This window comes from Sminthopsis crassicaudata, chromosome 2, assembly GCF_048593235.1.
Source record: "Sminthopsis crassicaudata isolate SCR6 chromosome 2, ASM4859323v1, whole genome shotgun sequence".
Taxonomy (NCBI): Eukaryota; Metazoa; Chordata; class Mammalia; order Dasyuromorphia; family Dasyuridae; genus Sminthopsis; species Sminthopsis crassicaudata.
The window spans coordinates 210,667,216-210,695,176 of NC_133618.1; the positions used below are offsets into that span (position 1 = coordinate 210,667,216).

General features: G+C 33.0%; 1 protein-coding gene across 1 annotated transcript in view; it reads right to left on the reverse strand.

The window, feature by feature from the left end:
- Nucleotides 1–1,681: 1,681 nt before the first annotated feature.
- FAM98A (family with sequence similarity 98 member A) overlaps nt 1,682–27,961 on the reverse strand; it is a 44,507-nt gene continuing 18,227 nt past the window's right edge. The window contains exons 4-8 of the mRNA XM_074288166.1: nt 19,074–19,258; nt 18,170–18,250; nt 17,299–17,415; nt 5,683–5,850; nt 1,682–3,617 (exon numbers count right to left, since the gene is read on the reverse strand). Coding sequence (XP_074144267.1) covers nt 2,841–3,617; nt 5,683–5,850; nt 17,299–17,415; nt 18,170–18,250; nt 19,074–19,258 — 1,328 coding nt within the window. The 3' untranslated portion in view covers nt 1,682–2,840. The remainder of the gene's footprint in view (nt 3,618–5,682; nt 5,851–17,298; nt 17,416–18,169; nt 18,251–19,073; nt 19,259–27,961) is intronic.

The following is a 27,961-nucleotide window of genomic DNA, read 5'->3' on the forward strand; positions in this document are numbered from 1 at the left end:
CTGTCAACATTTCAGACTGGTTATAAGAAATGAGAAAGCAAGCAGACTTAACTCTTAAATAATTTACATATAAAATGTTAGCATCCTGTTTTAATCATTGGTATTAGTAGGAAAAAAAGAACCAACAAAAAGGTTCAGCTTGTCCTGGTTTTATGTTTGTTCAAGAGAAAAAAATTTAAGGCTTCACATTTCAAAGACTTCCTACTAGGAAATACGTACTTTTTGTTTCCTCATGAGTAATTTTTAATGGAAATGTTATTCACCACAATGTAAATCTCTTCAGATTTACCTAATACTAATATGTGTACTCTACAACATTAAAATAATTTGACAAAAAAATAGGTCCTTGAGATGGTTGAATAGACTATTTTTAGAGAACTAGAACTATATTAAAAAAAAACAGAAAATAATAGGAACATAATTCATTTTCTGTTGAGAAGGTGCTATAGACATGAATATTTTCAACCTGTTAAAATAAAAATCGACCTTTTTTCTCCTTAAATGTCATCCACATTTGTAATACATAGTTTGTCATGTTAGTTTCTCATTCATAAAATTAGATAAGATAAATCATCCTTTAAAAATGTTAATGGTTAGAAAAATTCTGTTTAGTGGGAAGATTGTGCTATCTGAAAGGAGAAAACTGTAAACTCAGTTGGGTGTTGCATTTAATATAAGTGCACCTGAAAGAAATAAAGTTGAGTTTTATATCTAATGCAAAACCTTTAACTATAAATACAATATTAAGTATTTAGTGAAAAAAAATTTTTGGGAGGTTCAATGTAGGGCTTAATGTTATGCTATCTTCTCACAAGTCATACAACTTCATATTTTTCAATTTGTAACCACTCAAGAAAAATGTAGTGTATTGTATTTTAAGTCTTGAGAGAAAACACAACTACTTAAAATAATCATAATTACAGTTGCTTGACATATGTACCAACAGCTACACCCAGTGGCCACAAAGCAGTTATTAGATTATCCTATTTTGAAAATCTTATCAATCAAAATAGATATTGGATCAAAAAATGAATCACTTATATCATGTACATGGACCAAGTAAACTACACAGGTAACAGGTCATCACTAAAAGACTGGAAATGAAGTGACACATGCTTTTGATTATATCTCGTGAAGACTAAATGCACTAAAAGTAAAAAGGGGTTAGAATTCTTACTGGTGTTTTTAAACAATGGTGGCAAACATGGTTCAGTCAATCAAATGGAACTATATTAATATTAAAAGCTAAACTCAATATTTTAAGTACTTTCATTTGAATCTTCAGATAATTATCTTTAAGTGCACCACTTTATAATCATTTATAATGAAGATCATTAAGATGAAGAGTTTGGAAAAAAGGTTTGAGTGAGAGAGGTAGAGAGTGGAATGCAAATCCCCCTCTCTGCCACCTGCTAGCTAGTGAGCTTGGGAAAGCTACTTAACTTCTGAACTGAGACTTGGTTTTCTCCTCGATCTTCTGGGATTGTGGGGAGATTCAAATAATCTATGTAAACTGCTTTGCAAACTTCTGGGAGCTATATAAATTTCAACTAAAGGAAATACATAAGATAGTTTAATATACTTATGCAAAGTCTTAAGATCTCTAATTTTTTTTTTTTAGCAACTGTTTTAAAATACTTCATTAATTATAACTAATCATTCAAATAAAGCTCACACAAAACAGAGAACACACGGATACTTTATTGCTCACCTTTCATACAAAGCACACCTTCAGCCATTTTCTTTCACAGCTTGACAATGTTTATGTACACAAAAACCCAGCAAGAAGCATCATGTGGATTTCAGTAAAGAATAATGTAAAACATCAACTCAGCCAGGCTTTTGTTTCTGCAGCAATAATAAAGGGCCTCCTCCACTAGGCAACATCCATCATCTTCCTACTTGGTAGTGCATTTCTTCAATTACAAAAAAACAAAACAAAACAAAAACAAAACAAAAAGGCACCTGCCCAAAACAAACTATCTTGTATTTGCTGAGCCAGTGGTATTAACTCGTGCATAAGACAAATTTCAGTTTGCTGATCCTTCTAGTCAACTTCAAGTAAAAATAAGGTTGTAGGAGGAAATTGTTTTGGATGGATGCAAGTCAGTTTGAATTGCTATATTTAACTATATGCCTACATACTAGAAGTTCACAACTTAGCTTGATTTAATGATCTTTGCAGATTTTGGCCATGTTCAAGGTCTTTAGAGTTGAGCAAATGATAGTTTTTAATTAACAGAAGTTAAGGCTACTGAATGTGCTATATGCAGAAGAGCTCATATAATAGAAACATACTTGTTACTTTCATAGGGAAGTAAATGTGTATAATCTCATTGAATATAAAAGGCCAATTATAAAGAGCAGAACTGTACTTAGAAAATATGTACCAGAAGCAAAATAAAGAAAAAGAAATTATTAATATAAAGAAATTGGGTTTCCTAATGAAAAATCTATAAAGAATCTAGAAGAATGCTTATTCTAAGAACTGCATACTAAAGCCATTGCTGGTATTTTCCAATTAATTTCTTCAAAACATTATGCATGTTCTGATTGTGATATTAGTCTAATCATTAAACATACTTGGCTATTTATGTGTTGTTGTTTTGTTTTGTTTTTTATAAATTTTGGTGAAAAGTATGCATTTCTCAAATAAAGAGCATTAGCTAAATAAATCCATTGTTTAAAAACCAGAATTGCATATCAATCTATAATTTCATGTTTAAAGCAGGAGTTTCTGGCCATATATGGTCTCATATTAGTTCAACTAGATATTTACCAGGCCTTTAAAATGAAGTTTCTATTACTTGAGCTCTGCTGAAATGTAATCTTTAGTAGCCTCAACTAGAATACTGTCTTCCTTGTCCAAATCCAGAATGATTATATTGATAACCTCCATGCTGGAAATGTTGCTCAAATTGACCCCCTTGATTATAATTCTGGCCCCCTCTTGCTCCCCAGCCTCCACCTTGACCTCCACGACCTCTACCTCCTCGACCACCCCTCCCTCCTCGACCACCACCACCTCGTTCATGATGCCCACCACCGTCTTGGTATCTATTGTCCTGTTGGTAGCCACCACCCTGATATCCACTTCCTGTATATGAAGATGATTGAAAGCCACCATAACCACCTCCTTGGTAGCCACCACTGCCACCATGGTAGCCACCTGTTTGGAAACCTGAATCTCGATAACCACCATCTTGATAGCCACCTCCTCCTCCACTCCCTCCATCTGTCCAGCCTCCTTGATGTTTATTTCCTCTTCCACCCCCTCGACCTCCATGGTCATAACTACCACGTCCACCTCTTCCTCCTCCTTGTTCGTGACCTCCTCGTCCTCCATATGACTGTTCGTGACCTCCTCGTCCTCCATATGACTGTTCATGACCTCCTCGTCCTCCATATGACTGTTCGTGACCCCCTCGTCCTCCGTATGAATGTTCATGACCCCCTCGTCCTCCACCATATGATTGATCATAACCCCCTCGTCCTCCTCCTCTGCCTGTTTGCTGTTGAGGTCCATCCTGTCTTTTCTGCCATGGTGGCATCTCTGGGGGAGGAGGTTCGATTTCATTGGGTCTGCCACCTCTGTCAGGTACCCTGCCCATTAACACCTAAAAAATAAAACATTATTGTAAAACTATTCTCACAAGTTATTTCACAAACAGAAGGCAGCTATAAGAAAAATGATTAATATACTAACCATACTATCTCTTAAAATCTTGATACTGAAATTCAACACAATAATATCTTACACATAGTGCTTTAAAGCTAGCAAAGTGTTTAAATATATATTTTCTTTGATCCTTGCAATAACACTATCCAATAAGTGGTATTATGATCACAATTTTATAGATAAGAAAACCTAAATTGAGAAAGGGTAGGTAATATGTGTTGAGGTGAGTTTTCAACTCAAAACTCAAGGTTTTCCTTAACACCTAGCTCAATGTTTTCCCATTCATCACCATGATGGACCTCTTATCTCATGAGCAGAATGAATAACTGAATTCTCAAGTGATAGTATCAGAACTCATGTGAAATAAGGTACAGGGTATTAGGGAAGGAGTTTGATTAAGTTTATCATCATGATGGGAAACTAGTTTGTTAACTGGTATGGGATGAAGTAGAGTGGTCCACAGCCTCTTGGTAAGTATTTCCAAGGAAAAAAAATTCTTTTACACAAGGCTAAACCAGTATTTTTCTGAAAATATAAATGCTAATAATTTTTTTTTCTGATAAGATTTTTATAAACTTTCCTATATGCAAAGAAAATGATTGGTTCAGCAATCCATATAGGAGAAACTATACGGAAAAAGTTTTTTGTTTTTAAGGAGAACCAGACTTTAATTACTGTTTCTGATATATATGATGCTGAACATATCACTTTAACCAATCTGTGCCTCAGTTTCGCTATTTGTAAAATGGGGATAATACAAGGTTACAGAAAATCTCAGAGAGTTGTTTTTGAAGAGTTCTTTGTAAACCTCAAAACTACCAAGAAAATGTCAACTTTTAAATTGCCCAGACTAAGATACATAGCATTGGATAGGCCAATTATTGAGTTAGTGTGTAAGTATATATATCTTGGGCAAATGTGGTCCAGAATTAAATAGAAAGAATAGAATAAAGTAGATTGCAAATAAGAAACTGTGCATCACTTCCAATGAATCTAAGATGTTCCCTGAAAGAAAAAGCTCTCTTTTAAAAAGCAATGTTCCCCCAGTTATATTGTTAAAAATCATGGATCATCATAATTTCTAGAGAATTTATATTCTAAGTGACTCAGAGAGAAAGATGAAAAGATGTATGTTAGGAAAAATTAGAAGACAGATTTACAAATTTGGAGTTAGAAGATACCTTGGAGGCCATTCTAGTATCCTTATCCCCATTTTATATATAAGGAAACTGAAGTTTAAGAATCAAACAATTTGCTTAAAGCCATATATGATATTAAGTGGTGGAATTGTGATTATAACCCACAATAGCTTATTTTAAATCCAATGCTTCTTCTCATCTACTATTTCAGACTACATGCAGTGCAATCACCAATGATCAATTATATGTAAGTCATAGCAAATACAGATATCACCCAAAAAATATATAATTGGACAAGGAGGAGGGCCAATCCTATAGTCAGTGTTAGGGATATAGATGTTTGAGGTGTCCACTGGTATCTACATCATGTTAAAACAATAGAGGAAAGCCTCCATTACACTCATAAATTCTTCTTTAAGGATTTAGGAAGGACATTTATAAGATTCATATAGGATGAGAATATGAGAAAGAGTTGTGATACATATCATTGGTCCTCATATAGATGAAATCATAGATATAAAGAAGTATAAGACAATTTTTAAAAGGAAATTACTTGTAATGGAAATGCTAAAATGACTTATGATAACATCTTCTTTTTGACAGGGATTCTAGACATCAATCGATCCTTCATGATAAAATTTTCACAACAGCAAGGCCATAAAAAGCAATAAAATTGTAAAGTTTTTTCAAAATAAAAAAAATTATTGATTTTCACATTTTATAAACTGTCAATTAAAAACAGGAATCACTTAATTTTTAAAATCCTTATAACACATTTTAGGGAAAAGACTAATGACCAAAAAAGATGATTTACATTAATAATTTATTTTAAGGCAAAAATCAAATCTAAAACAAATACCTTACCTTATTGATGGCACAGGCAGTTTTTTCTCTAATAGATCCACTGCTTGTTCTTAAAATCTTTGAAAGATCCTGCCGAGCAGCCAAGAGATGAGCAACAGAAATAGTACTTTTAGCAGATAAGAGCGTACGTTTTGGTTGGTAGACCTTTGCCAATTTTTCTGTTTGACTCTGTTGAAAGAAAAGAAAGACAAACATTTTCAAAATAAAAGACATAAAAGAACCCCATTATTAAAAAAAAAAAAAAAGTTACACATGTCCAAAAAAGCATAAGAATTAAACTATGAAACTTTTTCAGGGTAAGGTTGGTAGCAATTGAAGGAATAGCACAGAATCACAGAATGATTTTCAGATCTCATCTAGCTAGTCTAAATCTCTCATTTAATGATTGAGAAAAGCAGGTATAAACAGGTTTAAGGAAAGCATAAAGGTAAAGCGACTTTCCCAAAATTATATTGGGAAAATAGGGAAGGGAATGCCTTTCTTGGGATTGAGTGGCTGCAGTCTGAGTTAGGAGAACAAATATAAACCGAAATCTAGGCAGGGTGTCAGAAGACCAAAATATATGAGCTAAGATAAGAAGACAAGTTCTACATTGATGATACAAGTATGGTGAAGCCTAACAATAAATGATAATGTTTTAATGTTTGCAAAGAACTTCATATATTTTTTTCATTAATGCTTAAAAAACAAAACAAAACCATGAGGTAAATACAACAATTATTATAATCCTTACTTTGCAGAAGAGGATACAAAATCACAAAGGGCTAAGTGATATGCTCTTGGTCATACAGACAATAAATTAATCCTAAGGCAGGATTTCTAACTAGGTCTAGTTTCATGTCCAATATTCTACTACACCACCAGTTCCTCTCATATGATATTAGGAAGCCAAAATGCAAGGAGTAGCAAGGCATTAAATGCCTGATTCAACCTGATTCCCTTAAATTTTGGCCTATTTCCACTCCTTACATTTCTGAATGCTTATGATAATGTCCAACTCACCTAATCCTTATTCATTCACATCTCCTGGGTTACCCTTAGTAGCATTTCTGTCCCCATAATGGTTCCCTAGATGTCAAAGATTAGTGGAATGGTATTGGTGGAAAGCCTCTGTCAATTCCAGGTCACTGCCTGCTTTTAGCTCCCATGACTTTTTTTGGGGAAGCAGGAGGGGAAGGAGGGATTTTTAGATCTGCCTTTCTGCTAGGTACTAGAGGGTAACGCTATTCACTCTGTGACTTATACATAATCAAATAGCATATTATTTCTGCTTATCCATTCGGAGAAGGGTAGTGGTAGACAACTTAAAGAGTTCAAAACTGATATGAACCCATATAACAAAAAATAGAGGAATTCCAAATAAAGAGAAAAAAAATTCTCTTCAGTTGGGAGGCCATAAACAAATTACTTCCGCATTAGGGAAATGACATTCTGCCTTTTTTTTCAGTTTCCTAACAAGGCTGATGATAATACAGAATTTGTTATGAGAGTCTGGTTCCTTAGGACTATAAAAGCAATGTAACTAGACTCATGTGTAATGAGGTTTTCGCTGCTTATATAATGTGCTGCCATTCAGTTTAGGTGGTCTAAACTCTTCTAGATAGTAAGTCTGAAGGCACTACAACATATATAAATGAAGAGAAACCATGGTATGGAGAACTCTATATCTTTCTAAGGCAGCTTCTTCACTTTGATGTTAGGTAGTAGGTCAAAACATCAGAAATAACATTGTACATTTGATTTGGATAGTGTCTATCTAGGAGTAATATCCTGCAGAAATATGAATAGTTACTTGAAAGGCAGTGAATGGAGTAGTTCAGAAATGAAATAATTTGGAGGTGTCATCTTTAGAGACTATGAGAAAGGTTATGGAACTAGAAAATTTCCCTTTAAAAAGAGGAGAGCAGTCAGCTGCTGGGAGGGACATCAACATGAAGCTAGCATCACTGCCTCAGGAATAGGGAAGATGTAACAAAATCTAATAATTCTACCTGTAGGTCAGAAGAGAATTGAGAGAAATTGTGATTTTTGTCTGAGTACAACCTAATACAAGTGGCCATACTGACAGACATGAAATTGTAATCAAAGCTACAAAAAAGATAAACAACTATGTATAATGTTTTGTTTTTGAACAGGACCCTGTGGTTACAGACAAAATCTGTAGTGCAAAAGATGGAATATTACCCATCAAGACTTTTTTTTTTTTAATGTTGGCCATTTAAAAACAAATTATTTTCCAGTTACATGTAAAACAATTATTATACTTGCTTTTAAAACTCTGAGTTCCAGATTCTCTCCCTTCCTCCTCACCCCCAACTCCCATGAAGAAGGCACATGACTTCATGCAAAACACTTCCATAAAAGTCATGTTGTAAAAGAAAACAACCCTCATGCTTTCCCAAAAAACTCTCAAGAAAAATAAAGTTTAAAAAATATATACTTCAGTCTGTTTTCAGACACAAGCAGAATTTCTGATATCTCTAGGTATGGACAGCGATTTTTATCCTAAGTTCTTCAGAGTAGTCCTGGGTAACTGTATTGCTGAAAAAAGCAAAATCATTTACAACTGTACACAGCACATCTCACTTTGCTTGAGTCCATGAAAAACTTTCTAGGTTTTTCTGATATCATCCTGCTCATTATTTTTTATAGAACATCATAATCACATACGATTTATTTAGTCATTCCTCAATTGATGGGCTTCTCCATAATTTCCAATTCTTTTTCCAGAAAAGAGAGCTGTTATAAATATTTTAGCATATATAGGTCTTTTTCCTTTTTGTTTTGTTTTTTTTTATTTCTTGGGATTCATGCCTAGTGATGTTGTTGTTAGTCAAAGTATATGCATGATTTTATATTTGTTTGGGCATAGCTCATATCTTTTGATCATTAATCAATTGGGGAATGGCTTTTTAAAAAATTTTAATAGTTTTTATTTACCAGATATATGCATGGGTAATTTTACAACATTGACAATTGCCAAACGTTTTGTTCTAATTTTTACGCTTCTCCCCCCACCCCCCATGGCAGGTTGACCAATACATGTTAAATATTTTAAAGTATAAATTGAATACAATATATGTATACATGTCCAAACAGTTGTTTTGCTGTACAAAAAGAATCAAACTTTGAAATAGTGTACAATTATGGCTTTTTAAAAAAAATAAATAAAATTTGACTCAGTTCCCTTTTAGTCCTTCATTAGAGAAACTTGCTTCAAAATTATTTTCCCAATTACAATTGCTGACTGTATTTTCCCCCTATTTATTCTATTCCTTCTAATTTTACCCTGATTCTCCTCAAAAGTGTTTTGTGACTAATCACCCTCCCTCATCCAATATGCTCTCTCTTCTATCACCCTACTCTTTTCTCATATCCTCTTCCTCTTCTACTTTCCTGAAGATAAGATAGATTTTTATACCTATATTGAGTGTTTTATGTTATTTCCTCTTTGAACCACTTCTGATGAGTTAAGGTTCACTCACTTCCGTTCTCCCTCTTCCGCTCCAGTGTAAAAGCTTTCTTTTGCCCCTTTTATGGCAGATAACTTACATCATTCCACTCTCTTTCCCATTCTAGTACATTCCTCTTACCCCTTACTTTTATCTTTTTTAGATATTACCCCTTCAAATTCAATTCACATGTGTGTCCTCTTCTTTTATACATACTCCATCTAAATGCCATAAAAATGAGACAGTTATTATGAGTTACAAGTATCATCCTCCCAAGTAGGAATATAAACAGATAAACCTTAATTCCCTGATGATATCCCTTTCCTGATTTATCTCCTTATGCTTCTCCCAAATCCGATATTTGAAAATCAAGTTTTCTATTTAGCTCTAGACTTTTCATCACAAATACTTGAAAATCCTTCATTTCATTGAACGTCTATCTTTTCCCCTGAAGGATAATACTCAATTTTGCTGGGTAGATGATTCTTAATTGTAATCCTAGCTCCATTGCTTTCTAGAATATCATGTTACTAGTCCTCCAGATCACTTAATATAGAAACTGCTAAATCTTGTTTTATCCTGACTATAGCTCCACAATACTTAAATTGTTTTTTTTTTTCTAGATGCTTGCAATATTTTCTCCTTGACCTGAAATTCCAGAATTAGGTTATAATATTCCTGGAAGTTTTCATTTTTGGATTTTGTTTAAGAATTGATCAGTGGATTTTTTCAATTTCTATTGGTTCTACAATATCAGGACAGTTTTACTTGATAATTTCTTGAAAGATGGTGTCGGCTCTTTTTTTGATTATGGTTTTCAAGTTGATCAATAATTTTTATATTATTTCTCCTGGATCTATTCTTATGTCAGTTGTTTTTCCAATGAAACATTTCACATTACCATTTTAAAAAAAAATTTTTTAAATTCTTTTGGTTTTGTTTTATTGTATCTTGACTTCTTATAAAATCATTAGTTTCATTTGCTCAATTTTAATTTTCAAGGAATTATTTTCCTCAGTGTGCTTTTGTACTTCTTTTTCCATTTGGCAATTTTATTAAAGCATTCTTTTCATTAATTTTTCCCTTTTGCATCATTCTCAATTCTTACTCATTTTTCCTTTATCTCTCTTACTTAATTTTCAAAACCCCTAGAGCTCTTCCATAGTCTGAGACCAAGTTTTAATTCTTTTTTGATAGAGAAGCTTTGAATTTGCTATCTTCTTCTGAATGTCTGTTTTGATCTTCCTTTTCACTGTCATAACTTTTTATGGTCAAAACCTTTTTCTGTTGTTTGCTCATTTTTCCAGCTCACTATTCAACTTTTAAAATCTTTTTTGTGCAGTTGTTTTCAGTGATCCTTCCAGGACCTGACTACAAGCACTTTTTTCTGTCCTGGAACTTGAAAACTGTCTCCTGCCCCTCTCTAAGATATAGTGTTTTAAAGCAACAGAGTCCTTTCTTATTAATAGTATAGTCAAAGGCCTCTGGAAGCTTGAAGCTGTTGCTGCCATCCACATCTACCTCGTTTTGGAAGTTTCTGAAGGCTGTCTCATCCTATTGACCAATCTGTTTTGCTGACCTTCCAAGTCATCTTTGGTGTCTGGACTGAGAGGTCTAGAAACCACAAGTACTGCCAGTGATTCAGAGGTCCCTTGGCCTGTGGGAGCTGGAGCCAGGGCCAGGGCTGTGCTTGCACAGATTGTGCACTAGATTCTCACATTGGTGCCACAGACCTTTCCTGCTGACCTTCTAAGTTGTCTTCTGCTGGAAAATTTTCCATTCCAACTTTGTGTATTCTTACACTCTAAAATTTGTTTAGAGTCATGACTTAAAAGGAATTTGGAAGGGTTTGGGGGAGAGACCGGAAAATCCCTGCCTTTACTCTGCCATCTTGGTTCTACTTTTATCTATCAAATCTTGCCTGGAAGGGGCATAAGAAAGTAGTCTGTCTAGGACAAAATCTATTTGGTATATGTGTTAGGAACTAACTGGAAGATGCTTGGGCCTGATAATATGAATCCATCAGCAGGGTTGGGGGTGAGGGAAGATGGAAGGAGGGACAGGGGAAGGGAAGAATTCTAATAGCCTGATTAAGAATTAGTGACCTCAAAATTTATAGCCTATAGATCACTTGTCAAGGTGACTAATCTATCAGATGTCCCAATTTTAGTTTTCACTCCAGTATATCTTCCCACAGACTGTACTATATGGGAACATAGATGATAACAAAATTGAACTGAATATTTAGTGGATCTGACATTTATTAAGTTGCTTGATGGTTCCAAGGTTTGGTGGTGCAATGGATGGATGGAGTACCAGGCCTAAAGATAAGAAGATCGAATTCAAACTTTACCTCAGACACACAGATGGCTGTGTGACCTGGACAAATCATTTAACCATTGTTTGCTTTATCTTGAGAATTTCGATGAAAATAACAGTAACTACCTTCCAGGTTTATGAGAATCAAATGAGACCATAATTGTAAGGTGCTTATTAACATGCCTTGGTACATAATTCTTATTGCTGATGTTACTATATAAATATTAGATATTATTATTATGGTCTCTATGGACAATAGAAACACTGTGTCTCTTTGTCATAACCTTCCATAGCTAAAATACCTAAAGTTTATTATACATAGCTCCTTCCATAAACTACATAATTCTTTAACCCACTCATGGGACTCTACTGTGGGATTTAGTGACCTTGATTGGTCAGTGAATGAATGAAAAATCACCTTATGTACTATATATATATATGGCTAGCTCTGAACCATGCTTCATATCCCATCCATCTAACTACTGGACACAAGGAACTACCCACAGTGGAATCTTTGCACTTCTGTCTTGCCATCATATACACACATCCCAATTGCCTTACTCCCATTTTCCACCTCTTACTTTGATAACAGTAATTAAAATGTTTTATCATTTCCACCAAAAAGGGCATGAAAATATGAAAATATACTATTCTACGGTTCTATTCATAATTCATATGACTACTTAGATCAAAACTTTCTTCTCTAGCCACCATATCTTTATATGAGTTATATCTTTCTATCAGACTACAAACTTCTTAGGAGCAATGACTTTTATTTTTCTTTTTTGTATATTTAAGGCCTAATATAATTTAATAAATTAATGTTCACTTGTTAACGAGCTGGGCAACAGAAATGAGTGTTCAGTTCTGAGTCATATAGAACAATATGGCAATAGACCCAATATCCACATTGAGCTATTATTATTGGATATCTGGATAGTTAAAGATTAGGACCAAGGTGAACCAATTTTTCAAAACGCTAAATGTGTCTGCCAAATCTAGTGTTCAAAGAAAAGCTTTGGGGGGCATTTCAGGCAATAAGTGAAAGGAATTAATTATCAAGAGAAAACCTTGTAAAACAAAGAAAAACCTGGAGGTCTTTTGGAGGTCTTGTGTGTGTTGGCAGGGGTGTAGGAGTGATGGGGTAATGGTTATGATCTATTCTGTGTTGCAAAATTTTACCTGCTCCTCAATTAGAATTTCTCCAATTTGCCAAAAAATTGGCCCTAATGTAGGTAACAGAATATGACTTGGACTAATCTAACATGGAATGCAGAAGTTCCAGAAGCAGAAAAGGATAATATAGAGACAAATCACCAACTAATTCACCTAGTAATTCTTGAAATACTGAATCCGTTAACCTTTGAAAAACTTCCAGATGCTCAAATCACAATATCTAATATTCATACAGATGTCATTGGATCTAGAAAGCAAACTTCCACTGAGCATTTAGTTTTAAGTAGTTGGACTGAAAGAAAATGGAAAGGATTGCTATCCCATCCCATCACTAAAATTAAATAAATACACATTGAAAAGTAACTGCAGTCTGGTGGCCATATATACTTGGGCTAATTAATTGCAGACAGTCACAGACAAGATCTTCAAAACCTGACCCTTTAATACAGGGCAAATTCTGACATAGTGTACAGAAAGGGATCATATGATTTTTGATATGAGGATCCATAATCTCTCTGAGAAAGAAAGAAAATCCATTGGTTATTTGCAAAAAAAAAAAAAAAAAAAAAAAAAAGGAAGATTCAAATGCCTCTCTAAGCTCTTATAGGAACCCCTTTTCCCAAGTTGTCGTAAGGCCAGCCTGACCTGTTTGACAGGAAGCCATAAAATAAAATCTTAATCAACTCTGTGGGAAATCTCTGCTAAACACAGAGATCCATGAATTAACTGTAATGGAAAAGAATTCTGCAAAGTTCTTAGTTCGCCTGACACAGCAATATGAGAAATTCTAGGTGCTATCCAGGGCTAAGGCCACTTCTAAGACTTGCTTAAAGTAAGAGTTTGTAGTACCTAGAGTCTCACAAATATCTTGCCAAGTTGCTAGTATTTTAGAGATATGTGACAACAAATAACATAACTCTAATCTCTGAAGCTCACTACTGGAACTTGAAGTTTGGAAAGCAGATTTGCCACTGCAATTGTAAACAGCATGTCCTGGAGTCAGATAATTCTTAATGTTAGCTAATGTTTGAAATCCCTAATATGAGATAGCAATAAGACATCTCCTTGGCAGAAGTAAATGCAATCTTCACTTAGGGTTGAGAAGGCAGGTACAACTTGGGAGGGAAGCAATTGAAAAACAAAAAAGTAAGGCCAGATTGTAAACATGCATTCGTGGAGATGCAAAGGCTGAAATGAGATGGCAGACCAGCAATTAGGCTGGGTGTCCATATCATATTAACAAGCCAAAGTTTAAGGAGTCAAATAGAAGTGAGTTTTTGTATGATTTATCCTGTTTTCCCAGTGCTTTGGTCATTTTATTGCAACTGCTTGTATTTTCTGCCCCCTGCTGGCATTAATATACTGGCATGGTCATGAGCAGGGCTTGCTAAGCCTCTTTTCTAGAATAGCTGTTCCTATTAAGCCTTGATAATGTACACATACATATATAACGTCTTATATTCTCTCACCTTAAAATAATAAGGATAACAATGAAGAGTCCATTTTACCAATATTTTTGGTCCAATTTTAAAATGTAAGCAATATTTCCTTTCCAAATTAATACATTAAACTTAAACTATCAGGTAGCACTTCAATGATTGCTTATCTTCAAGTCCTAGATCTAACCATTTTCTCTTTTGATTTAACAACAAATCACACTATAATCCAATTATGCAATTACATTCATCTGTATAAAATAACAAATTAGAAATGTTAAACTTTAGTATAAGGGAGAATAGTTCCAAATGGGTAAGTAGTCTTCAAATTTTCAGATCATAGAAAGAATAACCAAAGTAAAAAATAATCTAAAATTCTATCACAAATAATTAGGGTTCTCACTACTCCACCAACATTTTGATGACCATCAACAAACATTTACTAATTGCCAGGCACTATGCTAAATACTAGGAATTAAAAAAAGTATGTGTGTGTGTGTGGGGCAATCTTTGCTCAATCCTTGCCAATGGGAGAGACAAAGAATAAATACTGAAAAACCAACTATATGCAGGATTAATAGGAAATAATTAAAAGAAGTAAAGCACAAGAAATAAACGGGATTAGGAAATATTTACTATAGAAAGTGGGATTCTAGTCAAATTTATCCCAGAGAAAGAGTTCAAATGGTAAGGTAAAACCTTTCCCCATCCCAAGGCTAAATTTTACAATTTCTTATTTCACAATTTGTTCAACATGATACATTCATATGAAACCTGAAAGATTTTTTGTACATTGTTTTTTTTAAATTCCTTCTCTGACAGATTTTTCAGAAGATATTTCAAAGCACCAAAACATCATGAACACAGAATATATAAAAGTGCAAATATATTTGAAACTACTCATTCATTTTGTCATGAATTCTTAAGCAAATGGCTTGTTAAGAAATTAACTAATCATGTTCTGATATAACACACAAATAGACTCTTTAGAGTTATTTTCCTTCTTCCATGTTAAGTTTTTTCCATTCCAAAGCCCTACCCTGACTCATTGTGCTAAGAAGAAGGACCTGGATTCTTGAAGCATATACCAGATGCACAAGCTTTAGAATATGTAAATCTCCTTTAAAAGCTTCATTTTATATAACCCATATGTGTCTTTGGATGAAAGTTTAGACAAGCTCAACACCAAAACTTGCACAAACATAATTTTTTCACCTATAGAAACTCATAAAGATTACCTCTTAAGGCATAAAAGGACTGAAAGAAGTATACATATCAGTGACATCACATTTACTGGAAGGGCAAGTTTTGATTTCTACTGCTTCAGGATGTATACACATTAATGACATCATATTTATTGAAAGGGAAACTTTTTATACAATGATAGCACATAGTGGAAGAATTAAACAGAAAGAATTATTTATCACCAGCTATGAGCTTAGTTTTATGCAGAGTATTTTAGAATATGAGAGAAATTTAAAGTTTGACCCATGAGAAGGCTATATTTAATTACATACGATAATTCCCAACATAAAACTTCACTTATCTATCATTATTGTAGAAAGAATTCATACCTGTTAATTTTCCAGATAACAAAGATCTAATCCTTCCAGTAGTAAAATTAGTATATTTAATTTTTTTGCAGAGTTTTTCCCCCAAAATATTTATTGTGTTTTTCATTTTTAAAAAAAGATTTAGTATAATTTAATCTTTTATTAATGATTCAGGGTTATCACAATGAATATTCACTATTTTACTGCAAGACAATATCATGTTTTTGTCTGTCTTTATGTTTTCAGTTTCCTCTCATTACTGTCATTTGGGCCTTCTACAAAGGCATATATATAAAACACTTCTAATGTGCTTCTTTTAATCATCTATGGGCTAGGATACCAAATAACTAATCATGATAAAAAATTCATGTCTGATAATGATAATAGTAACTAATATTTGAATAATGCTTTAAGGTTGGCAAAGCACTCAGAGGCACAAAATACTGAGTAAAAGAAAGGAATAATAGGAATAAAGATTTTCATTACGAATGAGAAGCTAAGGGGTGTTATAATTGTGATCTTAAATGTGATATTACTCTAGTTAATGAAGAGCATATATCTTTATGAAAGTGTTTTAAGATTTTAATATGCCTACTACCATATTTCTCAATAGATGGAACTGGCCTCTTAGGCTATGATCTTATGTTTTCTTGAAACTTCCTTTAGCATAGCCTAATGATAGTTCAGATTAAGTATTTTTGTTCAGTTGTGTATGACACTTAGTGACCCCATTCAGTATTTTCTTTGCAAAGATACTGGTACAGTCTGCTATTTCCTTCTTTAGTCCTTTTTTTTTTTTTTTTTTTTTGGGGGGGGGGAACTTACAGGCAAACAGAGTTAAATGATTTGCCCAGGGTCAAATAGCTCAGAAATGTCTGTCTGGGCTAGATTTGAACTTAGCTGCCCTTTCAGATTAAGTACTCAATAAATATCTGTTAAATGCAACAGAAGAAACTTCCATCCTAGAAAAGACTTTTGATAATTAAAAAAGGTAAAACAAAACGAAACAAAAACAAACACCTAAAAGGATGAAATATAAAACCCTTAATTAACTCCTTAATGTTGGGCAAGTCATTGAACTTTGCTGGATTTTGATTTCTTTTTTGGTAAGACATGAGAACTAGACTAGAGGATCTCCAAATTCTCTTCAAGTTCTAAAATATTATGATCCTACAAATATTCAGTAACAGTTGAACAATTAACCAGATTCAGTTATGTGAAGGCATTACACGTTTAAATAAAAAATAATGTAATAAATAATAATGTAACTATAAGCCTGCTTCTTACTGGGTTGGTACTGTTTCAGAGGGGAAAACTGATTAATATATTAGCAACAGTTAAGAAAGTATAAATTTGGAAAAATTTATGTATGAGTAAATAATGTACTCCTAATTCAAAATTTGGAGGATGAAAACCCTTAATTCCACCAGATTATCTTTTCTGCAAATAAAAGCATACTATTAACATTTTAAATACCAATTACTAAATCAACATTAATATAACAAATAGTTTCAAAGAAACTTCAACTGTTTCATTTTTTTTTTTTCCCTCTCTGAATAGTTCCACTACTGACCTGGAAATTTTTTTTTTGAATAGAAACAATAATAATGTAAAGAAATTGGCTATCATTCTTAGAGATCGTGTCTTCAATACTCTGTTCCTTTATAATGTCATCTGTACCTTAGCTCTGTCTGACCAGCCAAATGACTGTACGGTGACATCCAGACGTTTCACTAAAAGCTTCCTTCGAACTTCATATTCATTGGTTATGGCTTGGTTAACTGCTTCTATTTTCTCCTGGAAGAAAAAAAAAAAAGTCAGTTTCAATTGAAATGCTCAATTTAAATGTTAATTTTTTTTTTTTTTTATAAATTATCTTCTTGAAATAAAATAGATCAACTGAAATTTAATTTAAATACTAATAAATTGCATTATGATTAGACTTCTATTTAATTTGAAGTATAAGGTAATAATAGCTTACATTTTTATGGCAATTTATGAGGAGAGCTAGTTTCCCCAAAACTTGTGAACTTGTAGTTAGCATTGTTAAGTAAGTAACTTATTTCACACATGTTTCTTTTTCTCCTAATGCCTTAGTGCCTCTGACTGTGAGGACAGATTTCACTGAAGAATGAAAACATTAAATTTCAAAACAATAGAAATAAAATTTGATTTTTATGTTTTATATTAATTTATAAGCACTCTGGCTTAAGAAAGAACAGATAATTTATGTCCTCCTATTTTGATTTAAAATATCCTATGTTGAATTGATCCTGATGAAATACTTCCAAATTATGACCTCAAATTTAAAATCCTAATATTAGGAGGCCTAGGCAAATTAAAGTTCACATAAATTTTTAATACACATAAATGAAAAGCTTAGTGGAAAATCCTTATTTTTACAAAAGTACCTTTTAGACAGATTTGGATACAGTACTCATTAAAACAGATATTTTAAGAAAAAAAAAGTTCAAAAAACATGATTTCTAATGTCAAGAACATGAAATGTATCATGGTTTACCAATATACCTCCATATTAACATCTACATACCCAGTGAGCTGGTCCCATTGTTTTCTTCAACAAAGGCTTCCCTACATGATTAGGAGGAACTTTTGCTAATGTTTCCTTTAACTGAAATAAATGAATACAATGAGTTAAAAGATTTTTCCCATTTTTAAAATGCTTCTTCACAAATCTTTACATCAGAAGATACACAGGTAGCCATGATTAAACTAAAGATCAGTGAAGGCTCTAAGGGCAGGAGAAATGGAAAGCTAGTTACTCTGGTTTTTGTCTCCGTGTCTATTTTCCTGTACAATTATCAGAGTATATGCATAACCTGTGATGTAGAAAAATTAGGATTCATTTTTGTACTGTGAACTACTTCTGCATTATTTTGCAGACTACAAGTAGTGCTTTAAGAATAGTGATAATAATCTTTATTTTCTTCTGCTTCATAAATTAATAGTTTGTTTATATATACCAGGCTGCTATTATGAAAAACCTTACTTATAAAGTGCATTAGACACAACAATAATTGAATTGAAAAATTTAAATGTAACATCCAAATTATTTTTAACTGAGAGCAGGATGTAAAGGAAACAAAAGTTTTTTTGTGTTTTTTTCTTTAATGAATTTTTAAATGATAGCATGTAGGGGATTTTCAAAGCCTAATTCTTATTATTTGTAATAATGAAGAGGATCATCAAACCAAAAGACTGCAAATAGGATATTGGTGAATTTTTGGTTTGAAAAAGAAATAATATTGAACTCCAATGTTCACAGTATAAGAGCCACAACAAAAATAACAACTTATTTTTAATATATGAATCTAAAATTCACTAAAAATTTTTAAAAAGACTCAATTTCATTGGAAAAATTCATTGACTCATTTTAGACAAATGAACAACTAGTTTTCCTTTAACACATGGAATTTTGGTACAAAAAGTCTTACTTTTTTTTCTATGCCACTGAAGAACTGGAACATGGTTATATTGGCTGGAGGTTTGGACATTCCTAGAGCAATACATATGCCCTTCAACTCTTGAAAAACCTCACTACCACCTCCTTCTTGTGCTTTTTTGGGGGGAGAATTCACACACAGCATTCTGGCAGCTTCTAGTTCTGAAATGAGGTATGCTGAAAGAAACAAAATCAAACTTCACAATGAGATAGTTATGTCAAATATGATTAAACTTGAGTCAAAACTCTATATAACCTCCCATCTGTATAAGAACCATAACCCCCTACCACTTCTTAATTGTCAATCCCTACCAAATATATAGATGCAAAGGTGGCAAAATTTGCTTTCATGCCTTTCTGCTCCCCTTTGTATGTTAATTCCTATATCCACAAGAATTATAATCTAAAATTATCTTAAGAGTCCCAACGAATCCAAACTTTGTCTTTAGTATGCTGAACTCGACTACATAGTAGAAGAAAGTTTTTAAAATATAAATATATAGTCATGATTAATATAGCCCTCCTTCAATTCCTTTTAAAAGTCCCATTTATTTATCTATTTTTAATACACACTGCTTTATGAATCATGCTGAAAGAGAAAATAAGAAAACAGAAAAGAAGTGAACATAGCATCTGCTGATTTATTTTCAATCCCCATAGTTCTTTTTTGGAATGCAGATGATTTTTGGATCACTGAACCACTAAAAAGAACCAAGTCTTTCATAGTTGATCATCCTACATTCTTGCTGTTATTTTATACAATGTATTCCTGGTTCTGCTTGTTTCACTCACCATCAGTTTAAGTAACTCTCTCCAGGCTTTTCCAGTATCAGCTTGTTCACATTTTTTATATGGAAATCTTATATGAAATTAACCTATTTCCAAACTCACAGAATAGTCAAAAAGAGCAAAACAATATAAGACCAGCAAGGGAGTAAACAGAAAAATCACAAAAAGCTTTTTTCCCGTTTACTCAAGTCACAAACTATGCTAGGCATTGTTGTCAACAGATAATAAAATACCAAGAGTAAAAATAACAAAACAGTAATTGGAAGGTGAGGAATAAAACCCAGGAAATATCAGGAATGCCATTTTGAAGAAGGCCTTCTTTACTTAAATGTGTTATATCACAGTTCTCAGTTTCCATAATTATCCTGATGGAGTCCTGACTTAGTTTCTCTGATTCTCAGGCCTGCAAAACTTCCCCTCCCTCTTTATCAGAAAATTAAAGCTACTGCAACAAGTCCAGGCAAACACTAATTAGGCCTGAACTAAAGTAGTTAAGGTATATCAGTAAAAAAGGGGAGGAGAAGACAATCAGACTTGGCAACTTTGGCAAAATAATTGGAAAAGTATTGAATGCGATATTGATCTAAAAATTGTCTATATGAGGATGACAATTGAATCCATGACAGCTGTTGAATCCACCAAAAAGGGGAAAAAAAGTAAAGGGGGGAGAGGAGAGGAAGAGTAAAAAGAAAAGAGGGAGAGTGGGAGAGAAAGGAGAACCTAGGACAGAGTTCTAAGATAATCTATGTACATAAACCAAGATATAGATTATCATTTTGCAAAAGAGACTGAAAAGGATTGGTCAATCATGTAATAAGAGAATGAAGAAGTAACAAAAATTTTAGTGAAAGGAGAAATTAAAATAGAAACTACATCAAACCCAAGGATATGTAGAATATTTTGCACTGAAAGTGATGCAATGTAAGGGTACTAAGGAATAAATTCTCAAACTCTCACAAAGAGTGAATGCTGTATCTCCACCCTATCCCACCCCCATCAAAAGAAGCTATTATTTACTACTAACCCATATGCCTACTTTCTCATCTGTATAAAATCTTTATAATAATTTACATTCATATCAAGAGCATCCTTGATGAAGGTATCAAATAGGAATAAAATATGGGCTTTATAACAATTAAAGTATCTTTAAGCTATCATATTTTTAACAATCACATAATTGATTAAGAGGGAATAAAAGATATCACTTTGCTTAAAGTTTGGTGAATTAAAAAAAAACAAAAACAAAAAATCCCCTGGGATTTGGTAGACCAATATGCTACCTTAAAGATTTTCCTCATGAATATGTTAACACTACAAAGACCACTACTAATAGCAGTAAGCATTTATTATATAGCACTTCTATGTGCCAGATACTGGTCTAAGCACTTTACAAATATTTCTTTTCATTCTCATAAAAACTATGGGAGATAGATGCTATCAATTATTATTCCCATTTTATAGTAAAAAGCCTGAGACATACAGAAGCTAATACTTGCCCAAAGCCTCAAAGTTAATAAGTCTCCAAGGCTGGGTTTGAATTTAGAAGTCAGGAAGACTCCAAGCACAGCACTCTATTTCCTATATCACTAGGTGCTACAAAAATTATACATGTACAGCTGAAGAACAGGAAGGGACTTTGAGGTAATCTAGCCTAATTCTCATTTTACAAATGAGTATTCAAAAAAAAAAAAAAAAAAAAAAAGTGGCTTGCCCAAAATCACACACTGGTAATTAAACAGTGCAAGTGGGATTCAAACCTATGTTGTCAGACTACAAATCCAAAGGTATTTCTATAGTACTTGTTACAGCTTTAAAAGCAGTTAAGAAATATAACTGTGGGGAAGCTAAATGGCACAGTGGATAATAGTAAGAGCCCTAGAGTTAGGAGGATCCAAATTCAAATAGGGCTTAGATGCTTATACAAATCCAAAGGTATTTCTATAGTACTTGTTACAGCTTTAAAAGCAATTAAGAAATATAACTGTGGGGAAGCTAAATGGCACAGTGGATAATAGTAAGAGCCCTAGAGTTAGGAGGACCCAAATTCAAATAGGGCTTAGATGCTTATTAACTGTATGACCTTGGGAAAGTCACTTAATCCCAAATGCCTTAAAAAGAAAAAAAGAAGGCATAATTGTTCAATAATTCTCTAACTATTAATATCAAACATAAGAAAGAGAAAGGTATGCTTGCCAAAAGTCACTGCAAGTTTTATGGAGGATATCCAGTACAAAATCCAACCAGAAGACATAACTTATAGATCAGGTGTTCTTATTCTATGGTCCATGGAATTAAATTTTCATTTTTGCTAATCTCTAATTAAAATATAGTTTTTCCTTCAATTATTATAAAAAAGCGGAGTCCATGATACATAAAAAACTAGAATCCTTTTTTACAGATGATAAAGATGGTACAGATGGTATCACTGATATTCCTGTTAGTGGATGACAATATATTGATGATATCAGAGTCTAGAAAATTGCATAGCCTTCTGTGGAGATTAAAACTGTCCCACCTAAAATAAAATAGACTGAAGTAGAACTCTGAGCCAATGGAACTTTATCAAAGGGTCCATGGCTTCTCCAATGAAGTCCTCAAGATGTAAGATATTCTCTTATCCCAGAGCCCTATTTTTATAGGTTTAGATATCTAAGCATTCAAGAAAAACTATGCCAAATACAGAATAATCCCATCAATTGACATATGATACACACACTAAAGTAAGGAGATACAAGCTATCTCACAGGTTAGGTGAAGCATGGGGCAACTAAGTGATTATAAGATGGTCACTTACTCCTGCTGGACAAGAGAATGATTTGAAGGAGATTTTTTCATGTAGTTGAGTCATCTCAACCACACTGGGTTTGTCCACTATGACAAAAAAGGCAAGGATAAAGGGGCTCTAGTTAACTTCCTATAATTAGTGAACTTAGAATCTGTAGTTCATAGTTTTGGGACCTAATATATCATTATATCAAACTGATTAATATTGACTGAAATAGCATAGGGGTCCAACTAAATTATTTCTCACATTCTTTCCTTTCAATCCATAGAAAGATGCCAGTCTTTCTTTGGATTGTTACAACCTAAATCATGGAAGGCAATTCTTCATGGAGGAGGAAAACCAAAGAAAGTAGTCCCCTTACTAAGGCAAAAAAGTGACATTAGAGAAGAGGGAAAATGGGCACAATTCATAACATACTCATTATGTTCCATTTGATTAAACAATAACTCATAGTAAATATACAATGAATTTCCGAGTGACTCTCTCATTCATCAAGAATTATGAAGGACAGGTACCTCTTAGTAAAACATGCCTTACAAGATATATAAATTAGAGGACCTCGGGGCATTTGATCAAGCACAGCAATGCAAGCATTGTCTATCTTACATATGGTTTCTGGAAATCTTTCAAGTCCAAGAAAACAATTCAAGCCAATTATGAAAAACAGCCAATCCATTGGGATATGAGGCCTCTGCTGCAGTTCTGTGGAAATCTCTTTGGAGGAATGAGTAGTGCTTCAGAGCAGCTTTTATTGGATTTGCTTTTCCAGTTCAGGCCACTTACAGAGATTTCATTCTCTGTTAGGAATATCTGACAAAATAAATCTAAACACAATTCTAGTTTGCTATTACAATAACTAGTCAGGTAGTGAAAGCCAGGTCAAATCCTAATAGAACTAACATGAACATCCCTAAACTAGAGAATTTATATTTTAGGTTGACAAATTCAAATAACAAATGAAAAAATAAAATTCCAAATTCACATTTTATATTTGGCATATATAACTACCTAATCTTGTTATAACTATTTACTAAAACCAACTAAAAAATTATCATTCTAGCCATTTTCATTTTTACCTGCTCACTCCTACCTTAGGAAATGAGATTTTGCTAGAGAATCCCTAACAGAGCACAAAAAAAAAAAAAAATAAATAAAATTATATATACATATATATATATATATATATATATATATATATATATATATATATATATATATATATATATATATATATATATATATATATATATATATATATATGTATGTATGTATATATGATGGCGACTACTGACACATAACTGAATTTATTTAAAAGTTGTCAAAATAACCTCAATTGTTAGAAAAAAAATTCTGGGATGGGATGTATAATATATATATATTGAGAAGTCAATTTCAAGATAGTATAGGATGATTGTTTTGTATGTTTGCCAAGACATGTTCAACATCTAGATGACAATAAATCAAATAAAAATGTCAGATATTCTATCATTCTTCTTTTTTAAAACAAAACTAAGGCTGTTTCTGGTAAATGAGTAATAAATAGAACAGCAATTTGGTCTCATAAACTGTTCCACTAATATCCAGTTATCCTTATCTTAATTTTAGAAAGAACTAGAATTTTAGGTTAAATAGCTCAAATCTTATATATGTATCTTAGTGCTTCTGTATTATTATGAAACAAACATTTAATATTATATTCATACTGATAACTTGCCATGATTTGACATTTTGCCGTAACAAGAAAATAAGGACATAATATAGTAAGGGGAAAATGCTCCCCTCATTTCATGTCAACTCTAGGATAGATAGCCAATTATATTGAGCCAGGCTTAAAAGGTTACTTTCCATTTAAGAGTAAATGTCACAATGGGCAAATTGAATCATGAGAAGTCTATGTCAGTAGTTTTCCCAGCCTTTCCCATGAGAAATACACCTGTATTCATGGATGTCCACTCCATATGATTACTGGCATCATTGATCATTGGTCTAATAGGATTTTTTGATAATCATATGTGTAATTACATTCAGAATAATATCAATTACAGCCCAATGAGATTTAACAAGCAAATCCAAATAATCATAGCTTCCTAGCTTTAGGTGAATTCAGTTATTAAGAATCACATATCCTTGATGGAGATAAAAAATGTTCAAGGTATGCAGTTTTACACTTCTAAAACAGGGTATATTCTCAGGTTAGTTCTGAAGGGAATTCTTTCTTCTAGATATACTTATTGATACAAACTCAAGATAAAATAAATCTAAAGGAAGAATTAGTATGTTAAAAATATATAATTTATCTGAAATGTCAGACAATTTTAATTGTTGCATCATGAGGGCCTGAAGTAAAAAATGAATCTTTCTTTTAATCTAATTCTTAATCCAATTAAAAAAAACTCATTTTTCACTTTGACATCTCTGGCTAATCATATTATCATAATGAAAAGGTGATCTCATAAATTAAATAACCAACCAATTATAAGGTTTCATGCTCTCTATTATCTGAGATTCAAATGGCAATTCAAAATGATCCTCCTACCATACTATCATATATCATATAATCAAAAAATCCTAATAGGGCTTATCTTCTTTTTCTGCTTTTTAAAAAATACTTGTCCTTATCGATGGAATTTGCTATGTGATGAGAAAGGCAGAGACATAGTAGCATTAATTCTATTATTTTCAGGTAGGAATCATAGATGTATGACAGGTTGTCATGGCCAGTTTCAGAATTAGCCAGTTGGGAAATTTTCTTATTTATCAAGATGAAGATAGGTCAAGGGAATCCCACCTTTACCTTCCCAAGGTTGTTTTCTCAACTTTCTCAGAGACAGACATCCACCTGTGGCAGTCTTCAGACTATAAGGGCATATGGCATTTCCTTTGAATGAATGACCATGCAGGGTCAAAACACTTTTATACCTAGATTCAAGACTTAGAATAGCAGCAAATTTCAGCTTTAAATCAATCCCACATCATTGAAAAGGTTCCTTTTAAAGAATAATTGATGTCATTAAACTATACAGAATTTGTTAATATCCCATGAGCTCATCAAAATACTTTACATATAAAGATATCCAGACAAGAATTTAGAAATGAAAGAAATTTGAATATTTATTTTTCTCCAAATTTGGTTTCCAACCTTTTTTTTTTTGATATGTTAGTTTTCAATTAATTTTTTATTTGTCTTCTATGTTAGTAATTTCCAACATAGCCAGTACTATAAACAGAGAAAAAAGATCTGTTCTCCTTTAAGCCTTTTTTGAAAGTTTTAATATTTTTTATAGGCTGCTTCTTTGGTTGATGACACCAAAAGAAAAGGTAAAGTAAAACATACCTTGAGTTAGCACAAGGCATAGACAAAACAGAAACATATTTCTCATTCTCTTAATGATTTTTTCTGATTGTATAAGATCCTTTTTTTATTTGAAGCAAAGACTCCACTATCATAAACTTGGTTTCATCATTTACTAAAATAGACATACATAGAACATATAACAAGATACAACATTATTAGGTCTGAACTTCTCCTAAGTATTTTCCTAGGAAACTTTCAAGTTAAGATATAGAAACTTATGACCATCTTGTAGCTGGGGTCCAACTGTCAGCCTAGGAAAATTCCTTCCATTTCCTAATTATGTTAACATTTTAAAAATCTTATAAAAAATGCATTTAATGACAAAACAAAATTGCTTTAATCTAATTTGCCAATTGGGTTCAACTACTTAAAGTGCACATGGATATGGATAAACACACAACACACACACACACACAAACACACACACACACACACACACACACACACACACACACACACACACACACACACACCCCATCCCTGTCCTAACTGGGATTCTTTGTAGGATTCATTTTCTCCTCTTATGTGTGAATCCATCTCTCCTCTAAGAGTTCTCCACCAGGAATGGTACTTAGAAGAACTTCCCCTGAAAGAATTAGCTTCCTGCGATATCTGCCTTTTTGCTTTTCTCCATCTGAGAAGTTTTCTAAATGAAGGCAACAGAGATTACTTCTGTTGAGTATAAATCAAGGCGGGAACAGTCTTCTGAGTGAATATGGGTTTATTTCCTAAAGCTAATGCGAATATTCAGTAACTTGTTTTTAGCAAATTCTACAATTTTTCTAATTAACTTTTGGGCTTAACCTCTAGAGTTCTAAGACTGGTCAACTAAGGCCTAAAGGTCCTTTATATAGGAACAGCCAGAAAATGTTATATTTATTTTCCTTTAAAACGTCCTAAAAATTAACTCTGATTACCAACAACGGACTTAATCCCAAGCAAATGTAAGTGAAAACAAACTTTTCCTTTTTTCATCTTTATAAAATTAAAATATGCCAAAATAAGAAAGAATTCCCACTTCCAGAAGCCAAGATAGAGGAGTAAACAGTTAATCACTGAAATCCTCCATGTTCACCATAGTGCCCCAAGATAGGTTTTAGAATGGTGAAACTAACAAGGCAATAAATAAGCTGAAACAATCTTTTAGCCCAGGAAACTTGCGGGATTGGCAGAAAGGGTCCCTCTAACTCCAGTAAGGGACAAGAGGAGTCATTCTAAGACAGGAAGTTCCCAGTGAGCGGGGCCACAAGCCTCACCACAACAAATCAGGAGAAGATCCTAAGTACCCTGAAGCAGACAGAGAGACATAGAGAGGGACAGAGACAGAAAGACAGAAAGACAGAGGGACAGAGAGAGAGACAGAGCCAAAGGTAAAAATGAATCTGGCCATAGAAAATTATGGTTACAGGGAAGATCAAGATACAAACTCAGAAGAGGCTAACAATGTTAAAGCACTTGGGCAAACCCCCAAGATAAACTGGAAGTGGCCTCAAGACCCAAAAGAATCCATTCTAGAAAAGTACAAAGAAGAGTTTAAAAACAGAAAAAAAATTGGGAAAAGAAATGAGAGTGATGTAAGAGAACTATGGGAGAAAAAAGAATCAAAAGCTTGGAAAAAGAAAAGAGCTACTTAAAAATTTGAATTGGCCTAACGGAAAAGAAGATACAAAAAAAAAAAAAAAATCTACTGAAGAAAACAATTTCTTAAAAAGTACAACTGGCCAAATGGAAGAGGAAATACAAAAGTTAACTGAGGAAAACAATGCCTTAAAAACTAGAATTGGGCAAGTAGATACTAATGACTCTGAGACATCAAGATTCAGTCAAACAAATTCAAAAAATGAAAGAAAATGTAAAATAGAAAATAGATCCAAGAGAAACAATATCAGATTAACTGGACTACCTGAAAGCCATAATCAAAAGGAGGATCTGGACAATATCTTCCAAGAAA